The sequence below is a fragment of the Oncorhynchus gorbuscha genome, unplaced genomic scaffold (assembly GCF_021184085.1).
Source record: "Oncorhynchus gorbuscha isolate QuinsamMale2020 ecotype Even-year unplaced genomic scaffold, OgorEven_v1.0 Un_scaffold_2880, whole genome shotgun sequence".
NCBI lineage: Eukaryota > Metazoa > Chordata > Actinopteri > Salmoniformes > Salmonidae > Oncorhynchus > Oncorhynchus gorbuscha.
This window is the reverse complement of record NW_025747274.1, coordinates 27,472-41,946: the sequence shown is the minus strand read 5'-3', so window position 1 is coordinate 41,946 and position 14,475 is coordinate 27,472. Positions and strand designations below refer to the sequence as shown.

The 14,475-nt window shown below is 46.7% G+C and overlaps 1 protein-coding gene across 1 annotated transcript in view; it reads right to left on the bottom strand.

Moving 5' to 3' along the window:
* The window catches only part of LOC124027005 (adenylate cyclase type 2-like), a gene marked incomplete at both ends in the record, with an annotated part of 53,429 nt that overhangs the window by 19,694 nt on the left and 19,260 nt on the right, over positions 1-14,475 (bottom strand). The window contains 3 exon segments of the mRNA XM_046339577.1: positions 1,040-1,151; positions 2,411-2,568; positions 4,352-4,501. Of these exon segments, the coding sequence (XP_046195533.1) occupies positions 1,040-1,151; positions 2,411-2,568; positions 4,352-4,501 (420 nt within the window).

Below are 14,475 nucleotides of genomic sequence, written 5' to 3'. Positions count from 1 at the left end.
AGAGAGAGAGAGAGAGAGAGAGAGAGAGAGAGAGAGAGAGAGAGAGAGAGAGAGAGAGAGAGAGAGAGAGAGAGAGAGAGAGAGAGAAAAGAAGAGAGAGAGAGAGAGAGAGAGAGAGAGAGAGAGAGAGAGAGAGAGAGAGAGAGAGAGAGAGAGAGAGAGAGAGAGAGAAGAGAGAGAGAGAGAGAGAGAGAGAGAGAGAGAGAGAGAGAGAGAGAGAGAGAGAGAGAGAGAGAGAGAGAGAGAGAGAAAAGAAGAGAGCGAGAGAGTAGGTGAGAGGGAGAGAGAGACATGAGTTAGTAGGGAGAGGAATAGGGGGCAACAGATGCACAGAGCTAGGGAGGGAAAGAGAGAGAGAGAAAAAGTGAATTTCAGAATCAGAATAAAAAACGTACTTTGTCTAAATAAAATATAAGAAATCCAAAGAAAATCTAAATATGACCTGAGGTTTACAGATTATGCAAATAGCCATAAACCACCATATTCCAAAATCTACTTTTCATCAACTTTGTAGGAACTTTGCATAGCTTGTGGAACTACATTACTGTGCATCCCTAGTGAACACATACACCTACACAGATGTGCTAATGCCCTCTCACACACACAACGATGACCAAAACACACTCCCACTAGATGTGAGGCTGCTTACAGCAATGCCCAAACATCCAAACTCCTCTGTTTATTATATAACAAACAAATTGCTGGGGCACTAGGCAGTGTGTGCGTGTGCGTGTGCGTGTGCGTGTGTGTGTGTGTGTGCGTGTGTGTGTGTGTGTGCGTGTGTGTGCGTGTGTGTGTGTGTGTTGGCCTGTAGCTGTACTGACATGAATCAACAGCTAACACTCCATCCGAGAAAACACAGCAGACAGATCAGCAAGAGAGAAAACTTCCCACGGATATTACGCACAACTACCTTAATGTGGTATAGTGTGCTAGTTTGTCTGTGTGAGTGTGTCCATGTGTGTGTGTGCTAGCATGTGTACATCTGTGTGTGTCATCCCTCTGTGTGTGTTATCCCTCTGTGTGTGTGTAACATTACCTTGGCGATCTGGTCAAACTTGCCGAACAATTCATTCAGCATGTGCACCAGTTCTCCGGGTGAGCAGTCACCAGCCAGTTTAGTGAAACCGACTATGTCTGCGTACAGAATGCTGAAACAAACAGAGAGAGAAACAGAGAGATAGTGAGAGATAGAGAGAGAGAGAGAGAGAGAGAGAGAGAGAGAGAGAGAGAGAGAGAGAGAGAGAGAGAGAGAGAGAGAGAGAGAGAGAGAGAGAGAGAGAGAGAGACAGAGAGACAGAGACAGAGAGACAGAGAGACAGAGAGAGAGAGAGAGAAGAGATTCAAAGGGCTTAAAACAAAGTAAAAAACAAGTGTCTTCTACTTTCCTCCTCTCTTTCTTTTCTTATACTCTGCAGAGAGAGAGAGAGAAGTGACAGAGGAATACCCATTCAGTAAAAGGCCCAGCAGTCTTTTCTTTTCTCTTCTAATCTGAGATTTCAGCACCAAGGACAGTGACAGTTATGCAGTCAGAATCTGAATAAGAGCTGCCTTTCAGCACCACATGACGTTGGACAGCAACCGTCTTTGGTGCAGTCATTCCCAACTGCCTGGGAGAATCTCAGTCCTTGAAAACCCATTAGCTATAATCATAGAGGTCAATGGTAAACTACTTCTGAGCTCTACGCACACAGACAGATGATTTTGCATGCAGACAAACTTGTGAGACCCACTCCAAACTGAGGACATTGCTACATTCCTCTCAGTTCTACCACCATGATGGAAAAGGCATTACTAACAACACCCAATAGAGTTTCAATACATAGACGATGATTTGACTGGCCTTATGACTACAGATTGGAGTTCAGTGGAGCTCCTTGTCTTTCAATCTGCAGAAGGAGATCATTGACTGTATGTATATAGGATCTACTTGACTCTCTATTTCAACAGTAATCACCAATAGAATCCAGTAGACTGGAGCCTGGGTTAACTGAGCATATCAGTATCACTACAGAACACTAAGGAACACAAATAACACAAACAGGACACAGCATAGATGACCTATCTAGGATGGAGAGGAGAGTAGTGTAGTGCAGAGCAGAGCAGAGTAGAGTAGAGTAGAGCAGAGCAGAGTAGAGTAGAGTAGAGTAGTGTAGAGTAGAGTAGAGTAGAGTAGAGCAGAGCAGAGCAGAGTAGAGTAGAGTAGAGTAGAGTAGAGTAGAGTAAAGTAGAGTAGAGTAGAGTAGAGTAGAGTAGAGTAGAGTAGAGTAGAGTAGAGTAGAGTAGAGTAGAGTAGAGCAGAGCAGAGTAGAGTAGAGTAGAGTAGAGTAGAGTAGAGTAGAGTAGAGTAGAGTAGAGTAGAGTAGAGTAGAGTAGAGTAGAGTAGAGTAGAGTAGAGGCAGATGTTTACCTAACGTTCGTGTGTCGTTGGACATAGAGGTTGTGAAAGTTGTTGGTTCCCTCTGCCCGGCCGAAGTCCCTGTCCCTTGGTCCCTGTAACCTCTGAATGATCTCTGCCTTCATCACACGGGCGATATGGGCCGGGAGCAGGGACAACAGTAACCTTTCCTGTTGTGAGAGAGAGGATAAGTCCTGTGAAGTCCAAATGAACTGCTGTAGGTACGCATACACACACAAAACATACACATACACACACACAGACTGATATTTATGAATGCATAATTCAGTATCAGGACCAGGCCTCTCGATGCTTAATAACAGTAATACTAATGGAAGGTTACTCAAATAAATGTCCTGCAGAGGAGGCTGGTGAGAGGAGCTATAGGAGGATGGGCTCATTATAATGTCTGGAATTAAATAAATGGAACGGAGTCAAAAATGTGGTTTCCATATGTTTGATATCGTTCCATTTTTTCCTTTCCAGCCATTATAATGAGCCCGTGTGTGCGTGTGTGCGTGTGTGTGTGTGTGGTTGCATTGATTGCAGTAGGCCTTGATTGCAGGGAGTATAAATCAGACTGACTAGCACTCATCACAACGTGGTCAATTATCTCTCCAGCAGCAGTCTGGGAAGGGAAGCAAACATTTAGATGTGGTACCTGCTCAACTCTAGGAATGCATATAATTTTATCTCATTTAATCAATTTCCTCCAGTTTCTACTGTCATGAAGTCTCCATTTACTTACGCCAATAATCGTTTTCTCAACCCTGGCCTGCCCTTTAGGACACTAGTTCAACGGGTCATTTTAAGTGATGTATAAACTACAAATCATGTAGTTACTCTAGTTCCAGCTTCTAAGAGTAACAGAGGATGTGGTGGTAGGTAAGAGTCAGCCATGTGTTAATATGCCTTAACGCAGTGACATTAAGGTGACATTAATATCTATGTAGTAATGACTGGATTTCAATGTGAGGAGATTATGATTTGTGGGTGATTTTTGTTTTTGTACAAAACACAAACATAATTTCCTAAACAAAATAGATCAACATTTTTTTCAATTCAGAGTTGTATGGAGGGAGAGGAGAGCGAGGGAGGGAGTGAGGGAAGACAGTGGAGGTTAACAAGCAAAGTCTATTTTTAGACACCAATCCCATCCAGTTCCCCATCCAGTCCCCAAACCTATTCTGGAGTTAATTTGCTGCTGTGTTTTAGGAAATGGGTTCAGAGTTTGTGTATGTGTGTATGTATGTGTGTGTGTGTGTGTGTGTTTGTATGTGCATGCAAGTGTATGTGTGTTAATTTGCCTCTGTGTTTTTAGGAACATTAGCCTGTGGTTTGTGAAGGATATAATGGCCCTCTCTACTTTCTACTCTTTACTGAGCCCCATTTATGAGTCACATCCCCCAAGGCGCCCATACAAACACACACACACACACACACACACACACACACACACACACACACACACACACACACACACACACACACACACACACACACACACACACACACACACACACACACACACACACACACACACACACACACACACACACACACACACACACACACACACACACACACACATACACACACACACACACACAAAATACTTCATATGCTTTATACGCTGTCTGTGTGCATGCATGTGTGTGTACATTCTTAGAAAAAAGGTTTCCAAAAGGGTTCTTCGTCTGTCCCCATAGGAGAACCCTTTTTGGTTCCAGGTTAAACCATTTTTGGTTCCATTTAGAACCCTCTGCGGAAAGACTTCTAAATGGAACCCAAAATGGTTCTACTTGGAACCAAAAGGTTTCTAACTGGAATCAAACAGGGTTCTTCAAAGGGTTCTCCTATGGAGACAGCCAAATAACCCTTTTAGGTTCTAGATAGAAGTTTTTCAAAGAGTGTAGGGATGTTGTCTATACTGTCGGTGTCTAGCAGGCCTACCTGCTGGTGTTTCTCAAACTCCAGTTTGATGGGGGACTTGATGCAGTTGCAGGTGTCCTGGTAGGTCTGTCTGAGGGCCAGGTCCATCAGGTGCTTATGGTACGCTCCCGCCAGGTTACCACACGTAAAGATAATGATGTTAGCCAGGATCTGATCAAGGAAAGGAAAGGGTAAAGGGTATAGGGTAGAGGAGGGGAGGACAAGACAGGAGAATGAATAATAAAAGAAAAGAGAATACAATACAATTAGCCCTCCTAGAAAATAAATATTACTCACAGACTGGTATATTTTACCAGTCAACCAATAGCATTCCATCGCATCCGCTGTGCATGCAGTCACCTTAGATGTGGACTTGAGTCACATGACTTGACATTTGATGACTTGAGACTGGACTTGATTGAAAATTCAATAACTTATGACTTGGCGTCGACTTGGAGCCTCAAGACTCGGGACTCGACTTTGACTTGAGACTGATTACTTAAAATTAGGTTATGCCAGGTTTTGTAACGTTTTGGCACTCATTTTGTGGCACATAGTCTAAGCGGATTAGGCTATTCTCCACACATCCAGAGACAGTGTAGCACGTTCTCCCAGTCCTACCCTCCCCTCCCCTCCCCTCTCCTTTCAAAAAGAAGATCGTCTAGTGAAACTCACACTCGGCCCTCTGATTGGACCAGAAAACTGTCAATCAACAGTCGCTTTGCTTATTCGATCTGGTTACCTACAGATAGGCCTATGGCAATGCACCACATTTTGTCTAAAAAAAAACATCTGTTCCAGAACCAATAAAAAGGCGGGCTCACATATCCAGTTTAGTGACAAGAAAGAGCTTGTTTTATTATATCCGGTTTAGCACAGTATCCTGCCTACCTACGTTAATAGTATCCATATAAATACAGTTTAGCAACCTGCTATGGACGCATCTTTGCCAGAACAATAGGCTACCTGGTGATTTCATTGATCATATTTCAGATAGGCCTAGTTTGGGTGGGTTATAATGATATATATATATATATATATATATATATATATATATATATATTGTCATGTTTTGTCTTATATTGTCTTGTCATTTTGCTTTCCCTTCTGTTCGTTTTCACCCTGCTGGTCTTATTAGGTTCGTTCCCTTTTTTCTCTCTCCCTCCCTCTCTCTCTTCTCTCTATCGTTCCGTCCCTGCTCCCAGCTGTTCCTATTCCCCTACTCAATCATCTAATCTTTTCACACCTGTTCCGTATCTTGCCCTCTGATTAGAGTCCCTATTTCTCCCCTTGTCTTCCGTTTCTGTCCTGTCGGATCCTTGTATATTGTTCGCCGTGCTGTGTCTTTGTCTCGCCCTGTCGTGTCTTGTTTCCCTCAGATGCTGCGTGTGAGCAGGTGTCTGAGTCTGCTACGGTCGGTGCCTTCCCGAGGCAACCTACAGTTTATGGTCGAGTCTCCAGTCTGTCCTCGTCACTACGAGTGGAATTAGTTTTTTATGTTTTGTTTTCTGCTCTGATTTGTCTAGGAGTATTGCCTATTTCCTTTACTGGAATAAAGACTCTGTTTTCGCCAAGTCGCTTTTGGGTCCTCATTCACCTGCATAACAGAAGGATCCGACCAAGAATGGACCCAGCGACTACAGATTCTCGTAACACTGCCGTCGAGATCCAAGGAGCCATGCTCGGCAGACACGAGCAGGAATTGTCTGCTGCTCGTCATGCCGTGGAGAACCTGGCCGCTCAGGTTTCCGACCTCTCTGGACAGTTCCAGAGTCTTCGTCTCGTGCCACCTGCTACTTCCTGGTCTGCCGAGCCTCCGGAACCTAGGGTTAATAACCCACCTTGTTACTCCGGGCAGCCCACGGAGTGCCGCTCCTTTCTCACCCAGTGTGATATTGTGTTCTCTCTCCAACCCAACACATACTCTAGAGAGAGAGCTCGGGTTGCTTACGTCATATCACTCCTTACTGGCCGGGCTCGAGAGTGGGGCACAGCTATCTGGGAGGCAAGGGCTGATTGCTCTAACAAGTTCCAGAACTTTAAAGAGGAGATGATTCGGGTTTTTGACCGTTCAGTTTTTGGTGGGGAGGCTTCTAGGGCCCTGGCTTCCCTATGTCAAGGTGATCGATCCATAACGGATTACTCTATAGAGTTTCGCACTCTTGCTGCCTCTAGTGACTGGAACGAGCCGCGCTGCTCGCTCGTTTTCTGGAGGGACTCCACGCAGAGGTTAAAGATGAGATTCTCTCCCGGGAGGTTCCTTCCAGTGTGGACTCTTTGATTGCACTCGCCATCCGCATAGAACGACGGGTAGATCTTCGTCACCAAGCTCGTGGAAGAGAGCTCGCGTTAACGGTGTTTCCCCTCTCCGCTTCGCAACCATCTCCCCCCCTCTGGCTCAGAGACTGAGCCCATGCAGCTGGGAGGTATTCGCATTTCGACTAAGGAGAGGGAACGGAGGATCACCAACCGCCTGTGCCTCTATTGCGGACTTGCTGGACATTTTGTCAATTCATGTCCAGTAAAAGGCCAGAGCTCATCAGTAAGCGGAGGGCTACTGGTGAGCGCTACTACTCAGGTCTCTCCATCAAGATCCTGTACTACTATGTCGGTCCATCTACGCTGGACCGGTTCGGCTGCTACATGCAGTGCCTTGATAGACTCTGGGGCTGAGGGTTGTTTTATGGACGAAGCATGGGCTCGGAAACATGACATTCCTCTCAGACAGTTAGGGAAGCCTACGCCCATGTTCGCCTTAGATGGTAGTCATCTCCCCAGTATCAGATATGAGACACTACCTTTAACCCTCACAGTATCTGGTAACCACAGTGAGACTATTTCCTTTTTGATTTTTCGTTCACCTTTTACACCTGTTGTTTTGGGTCATCCCTGGCTAGTATGTCATAATCCTTCTATTAATTGGTCTAGTAATTCTATCCTATCCTGGAACGTTTCTTGTCATGTGAAGTGTTTAATGTCTGCTATCCCTCCCGTTTCTTCTGTCCCCACTTCTCAGGAGGAACCTGGCGATTTGACAGGAGTGCCGGAGGAATATCATGATCTGCGCACGGTCTTCAGTCGGTCCAGAGCCAACTCCCTTCCTCCTCACCGGTCGTATGATTGTAGTATTGATCTCCTTCCGGGGACCACTCCTCCTCGGGGTAGACTATACTCTCTGTCGGCTCCCGAACGTAAGGCTCTCGAGGATTATTTGTCTGTGTCTCTTGACGCCGGCACCGTAGTGCCTTCTTCCTCCCCTGCCGGGGCGGGGTTTTTTTTTGTTAAGGACGGTACTCTGCGCCCCTGCGTGGATTATCGAGGGCTGAATGACATAACGGTTAAGAATCGTTATCCGCTTCCCCTTATGTCATCAGCCTTCGAGATTCTGCAGGGAGCCAGGTTCTTTACTAAGTTGGACCTTCGTAACGCTTACCATCTCGTGCGCATCAGAGAGGGGGACGAGTGGAAAACGGCGTTTAACACTCCGTTAGGGCATTTTGAGTACCGGGTTCTGCCGTTTGGTCTCGCCAATGCGCCAGCTGTTTTTCAGGCATTAGTTAATGATGTTCTGAGAGACATGCTGAACATCTTTGTTTTTGTCTACCTTGACGATATCCTGATTTTTTCACCGTCACTCGAGATTCATGTTCAGCACGTTCGACGTGTACTCCAGCGCCTTTTAGAGAATTGTCTCTACGTGAAGGCTGAGAAGTGCTCTTTTCATGTCTCCTCCGTCACTTTTCTCGGTTCTGTTATTTCCGCTGAAGGCATTCAGATGGATCCCGCTAAGGTCCAAGCTGTCAGTGATTGGCCCGTTCCAAGGTCACGTGTCGAGTTGCAGCGCTTTCTAGGTTTCGCTAATTTCTATCGGCGTTTCATTCGTAATTTCGGTCAAGTTGCTGCCCCTCTCACAGCTCTTACTTCTGTCAAGACGTGTTTTAAGTGGTCCGGTTCCGCCCAGGGAGCTTTTGATCTTCTCAAAGAACGTTTTACGTCCGCTCCTATCCTCGTTACTCCTGACGTCACTAAACAATTCATTGTCGAGGTTGACGCTTCAGAGGTAGGCGTGGGAGCCATTCTATCCCAGCGCTTCCAGTCTGACGATAAGGTTCATCCTTGCGCTTATTTTTCTCATCGCCTGTCGCCATCGGAACGCAACTATGATGTGGGTAACCGCGAACTGCTCGCCATCCGCTTAGCCCTAGGCGAATGGCGACAGTGGTTGGAGGGGGCGACCGTTCCTTTTGTCGTTTGGACAGACCATAAGAACCTTGAGTACATCCGTTCTGCCAAACGACTTAATGCACGTCAAGCTCGTTGGGCGTTGTTTTTCGCTCGTTTCGAGTTTGTGATTTCTTACCGTCCGGGTAGCAAGAACACCAAGCCTGATGCCTTATCCCGTCTTTTTAGTTCTTCTGTGGCTTCTACTGATCCCGAGGGGATTCTTCCTTATGGGCGTGTTGTCGGGTTGACAGTCTGGGAATTGAAAGACAGGTTAAGCAAGCACTCACGCACACTGCGTCGCGCGCGCTTGTCCTAGTAACCTTCTTTTCGTTCCCGTTTCTACTCGTCTGGCTGTTCTTCAGTGGGCTCACTCTGCCAAGTTAGCGGGTCATCCCGGCGTTCGAGGTACTCTTGCTTCTATTCGCCAGCGCTTTTGGTGGCCTACTCAGGAGCGTGACACGCGCCGTTTCGTGGCTGCTTGTTCGGACTGCGCGCAGACTAAGTCAGGTAACTCTCCTCCTGCCGGTCGTCTCAGACCGCTTCCCATTCCTTCTCGACCATGGTCTCACATCGCCTTAGACTTCATTACCGGTCTGCCTTTGTCTGCGGGGAAGACTGTGATTCTTACGGTTGTCGATAGGTTCTCTAAGGCGGCACATTTCATTCCCTCGCTAAGCTTCCTTCCGCTAAGGAGACGGCACAAATCATCATCGAGAATGTGTTCAGAATTCATGGCCTCCCGTTAGACGCCGTTTCAGACAGAGGTCCGCAATTCACGTCACAGTTTTGGAGGGAGTTCTGTCGTTTGATTGGTGCGTCCGTCAGTCTCTCTTCCGGGTTTCATCCCCAGTCTAACGGTCAAGCAGAAAGGGCCAATCAGACGATTGGTCGCATACTACGCAGCCTTTCTTTTAGAAACCCTGCGTCTTGGGCAGAACAGCTCCCCTGGGCAGAATACGCTCACAACTCGCTTCCTTCGTCTGCTACCGGGTTATCTCCGTTTCAGAGTAGTCTGGGTTACCAGCCTCCTCTGTTCTCATCCCAGCTTGCCGAGTCCAGCGTTCCCTCCGCTCAAGCGTTTGTCCAACGTTGTGAGCGCACCTGGAGGAGGGTGAGGTCTGCACTTTGCCGTTACAGGGCACAGACTGTGAGAGCCGCCAATAAACGTAGGATTAAGAGTCCTAGGTATTGTTGCGGCCAGAGAGTGTGGCTTTCCACTCGTAACCTTCCCCTTACGACAGCTTCTCGTAAGTTGACTCCGCGGTTCATTGGTCCGTTCCGTGTCTCCCAGGTCGTCAATCCTGTCGCTGTGCGACTGCTTCTTCCGCGACATCTTCGTCGCGTCCATCCTGTCTTCCATGTCTCCTGTGTCAAGCCCTTTCTTCGCACCCCGTTCGTCTTCCCCCCCGTCCTTGTCGAGAGCGCACCTATTTACAAGGTACGTAGGATCATGGACATGCGTTCTCGGGACGGGGTCACCAATACTTAGTGGATTGGGAGGGTTACGGTCCTGAGGAGAGGAGTTGGGTTCCGTCTCGGGACGTGCTGGACCGTTCGCTGATTGATGATTTCCTCCGTTGCCGCCAGGATTCCTCCTCGAGTGCGCCAGGAGGCGCTCGGTGAGTGGGGGGTACTGTCATGTTTTGTCTTATATTGTCTTGTCATTTTGCTTTCCCTTCTGTTCGTTTTCCCCTGCTGGTCTTATTAGGTTCGTTCCCTTTTTTCTCTCTCCCTCCCTCTCTCTCTTCTCTCTATCGTTCCGTCCCTGCTCCCAGCTGTTCCTATTCCCCTACTCAATCATCTAATCTTTTCACACCTGTTCCGTATCTTGCCCTCTGATTAGAGTCCCTATTTCTCCCCTTGTCTTCCGTTTCTGTCCTGTCGGATCCTTGTATATTGTTCGCCGTGCTGTGTCTTTGTCTCGCCCTGTCGTGTCTTGTTTCCCTCAGATGCTGCGTGTGAGCAGGTGTCTGAGTCTGCTACGGTCGGTGCCTTCCCGAGGCAACCTACAGTTTATGGTCGAGTCTCCAGTCTGTCCTCGTCACTACGAGTGGAATTAGTTTTTTATGTTTTGTTTTCTGCTCTGATTTGTCTAGGAGTATTGCCTATTACCATCAGATCCTCCTCTCCACCCTCTCCGAGTTGGGCATCTCCGGCGCGGCCCACGCTTGGATTGCGTCCTACCTGACAGGTCGCTCCTACCAGGTGGCGTGGCGAGAATCTGTCTCCTCACCACGCGCTCTCACCACTGGTGTCCTCCAGGGCTCTGTTCTAGGCCCTCTCCTATTCTCGCTATACACCAAGTCACTTGGCTCTGTCATAACCTCACATGGTCTCTCCTATCATTGCTATGCAGACGACACACAATTAATCTTCTCCTTTCCCCCTTCTGATGACCAGGTGGCGAATCGCATCTCTGCATGTCTGGCAGACATATCAGTGTGGATGACGGATCACCACCTCAAGCTGAACTTCGGCAAGACGGAGCTGCTCTTCCTCCCGGGGAAGGACTGCCCGTTCCATGATCTCGCCATCACGGTTGACAACTCCATTGTGTCCTCCTCCCAGAGCGCTAAGAACCTTGGCGTGATCCTGGACAACAAACTGTCGTTCTCAACTAACATCAAGGCGGTGGCCCGTTCCTGTAGGTTCATGCTCTACAACATCCGCAGAGTACGACCCTGCCTCACACAGGAAGCGGCGCAGGTCCTAATCCAGGCACTTGTCATCTCCCGTCTGGATTACTGCAACTCGCTGTTGGCTGGGCTCCCTGCCTGTGCCATTAAACCCCTACAACTCATCCAGAACGCCGCAGCCCGTCTAGTGTTCAACCTTCCCAAGTTCTCTCACGTCACCCCGCTCCTCCGCTCTCTCCACTGGCTTCCAGTTGAAGCTCGCATCCGCTACAAGACCATGGTGCTTGCCTACGGAGCTGTGAGGGGAACGGCACCTCAGTACCTCCAGGCTCTGATCAGGCCCTACACCCAAATAAGGGCACTGCGTTCATCCACCTCTGGCCTGCTCGCCTCCCTACCACTGAGGAAGTACAGTTCCCGCTCAGCTCAGTCAAAACTGTTCGCTGCTCTGGCTCCCCAATGGTGGAACAAACTCCCTCACGACGCCAGGACAGCGGAGTCAATCACCACCTTCCGGAGACACCTGAAACCCCACCTCTTTAAGGAATACCTAGGATAGGATAAAGTAATCCTTCTCACCCCCCCCCCCCTTAAAATATTTAGATGCACTATTGTAAAGTGGTTGTTCCACTGGATGTCATAAGGTGAATGCACCAATTTGTAAGTCGCTCTGGATAAGAGCGTCTGCTAAATGACTTAAATGTAAATGTAAATGTATTTCCTTTACTGGAATAAAGACTCTGTTTTCGCCAAGTCCCTTTGGGTCCTCATTCACCTGCATAACATATATATCATTTTATATATAAAATGATATACTTCAGTGATAGCTGTAACTTCACACTGCCTTCAATACGTAGCTATGAGATGAATATGTAACATTTTCTGGCGAACTAATTACGATATTTGTGAGGAAGAAAAAGGCTAAAGACAGACCATGCTTTCCTTCTGATCCTGCAACCCCCGTTGCACAGAGGTAGGCCGTATGATCCTACTAGGTCTGGACTCCAGAGAAGTGACAGTGTGACATGATATCCCTAGTTGACATTGACTACTAACATTAATCGCTTTAAGCTCAAAACGCAGGTGTGAAACGCAGTTTATTTATGTATCTTGCGTTTTGAAAATGCATCACCGTTTATGGCTGTAATGACAGACACCTTTGCGCAGCGATTGTGCGTTCTTTTTCATTTCATCCTGTCCGCACTTTTTCGCCCTGCGTGCATGTCGGGCGCTGTGGTCTCAAACTTTCAACCACTCCTTTTAGGGGGGTCGCGGGTCAAAACGTTAAGCGAATAGAGTGATGATTTGATGTACAGCTATAAGATCGGGTGCAGCGCCACCGTGAAATTGTAGGGAGAGAAGATTGCCAAAAATAAATATGCAGCTCCAAAACTTGATTAAGAATATTATCTGTTTACTTTGCGAGCTCACCAGCAATGGGGTGTCAAACAACAATTACTAGCATGGGTTTAGTGGTATTTTGGTATGCCAAAATTGATTGGAATGTATCATTTACTTATGATGCTTGCATTTTGAATTTGTTTTTAAAAGTAATTATTATATAATATAAATGTTCTGTAGAAAAAAATATGAAAAGGGCTCTCTGGTAGTCTCAATAAATAGACAAACATTTTGTGACCTTGGGACAATAAGGTTCTATCTGCGCAAAGCATAGCTCTGAGATATTTAGCATCAAAGTTTTCACATCCCAGATTTCAGAACGTTTTGGTAGTGAATTCTTCTTTCATAACCCATGAAGGTCCTCACCTTAAAGGTATCTAAAGTACAGAGTTTCAAAGTCCTGCGACATTTATACATCAGTTTTTGTAGGGGTGTGCAATCTCAGATAGAACCTTATGGTTCAGACATGTCAATCTGGGTTCAGCTATAAGGTTCCAGCTGACTCTTCTGAGTTAGACATGTTCAGTTTTTAAGAAGACCAGTGGCGACGAGTCATTCAGGGCTGTTTTTTTTGGGGTTCCTGTTTTGCATGTTATTTTAGCATTAATATGCTTCACATATCCATTTGCAAACAATGTCAAAAATAAATCACCATTGAGTTAATGTAGAGCAGGTCCAAAATGCAGGTGTTTCAGCCTAGTTTAGTGTTTTCTGTGGTGGTGGGGCAGCCAGCGGAAAACACAGAGCGTAGAGGTTGGTAATGTTCCCTAGCTGCGCCGTGATTGGCTCAGTGTTCTGTCACTCATGGGGACACTACGTCGCAGCAAAATCTACTGGTAGAGCTAGAAAATTAAAGCCCCTTGGGTGCTGCCGTGAACTTACATTAGAAGTGCCCATCCAAGAAGGCTCAAGGTCATTGGCCACAGATAAAATGATGTCAAATTACGTTATATCTACCATAGCTTTGATTGGACTGATCATGTCAACATCATACTTTCAAAATCTTAGCTCGTAAGCTAGACAATTGACACAGCGTCGTCCGGGTTCGGGGAGGGTTCAGCCGTCCGGGATGCCCTTATCTCATCGGGCTCTAGCGACTCCTTGTGTTGGGCCGGACATCTGCAAGCTGACCCCGGTTGTCAGTTTGACAGTGTTACCTCTGAGACATTGGTGCGGCTGGCTTCCTGGTTAAGTGAGCAAGAAGCAGTGCGGCTTGGCTCTCAAATTCTGGCAAGTCTGTAGGGGAGTTGGAGCGATGAGACAAGATCGTAACTACTAATTGGATATCACAAAAAAGGGGGTAATGTTTGAATACATTGGCCATGCTATCAATCTAGCATGACTTCTGCCACTTTCAAAACAACAGGAAACTCAGAACTGGAAAATCTCAGACTTCAGTGAGTTCAAGACAACTGGGAACTCGGATAAAACTAGGTCTGACTGGAAAATACGGAAAATTATTTTTAAAGGTCATCCAACTCTGAATTCTAAGTTGGGATTTCGTGCCTCTTTCTGGAGCCCACAAGAAGGACCGCCGCGTCACCTTCCTGTCCAAGTGATTACAGTACAACAAAGTGAGTCCAAAAATGTCTTGTATGATGCAGCATAAATAATGTAATATTCAACATATATATATATACTGTAGCCAAGAAAGTAATACTAAGTGTATGTTGTGTTGTAAGCTGTTAGTAGCCCATGTGTCTCACCCACATCATTTGTAATGTTTAGTGCTTAGTTGTATAGTGGCTTTGCTGGCATGCATACACCCAGAAAAATGTGTTTGCCTCACTAAGATGTACATGCTATTTTACCAAGATAGTCAGAACACATCATCAAATACATTAAGAAATGTATTATGATCGTCAGACAAATTACTGTCATCAC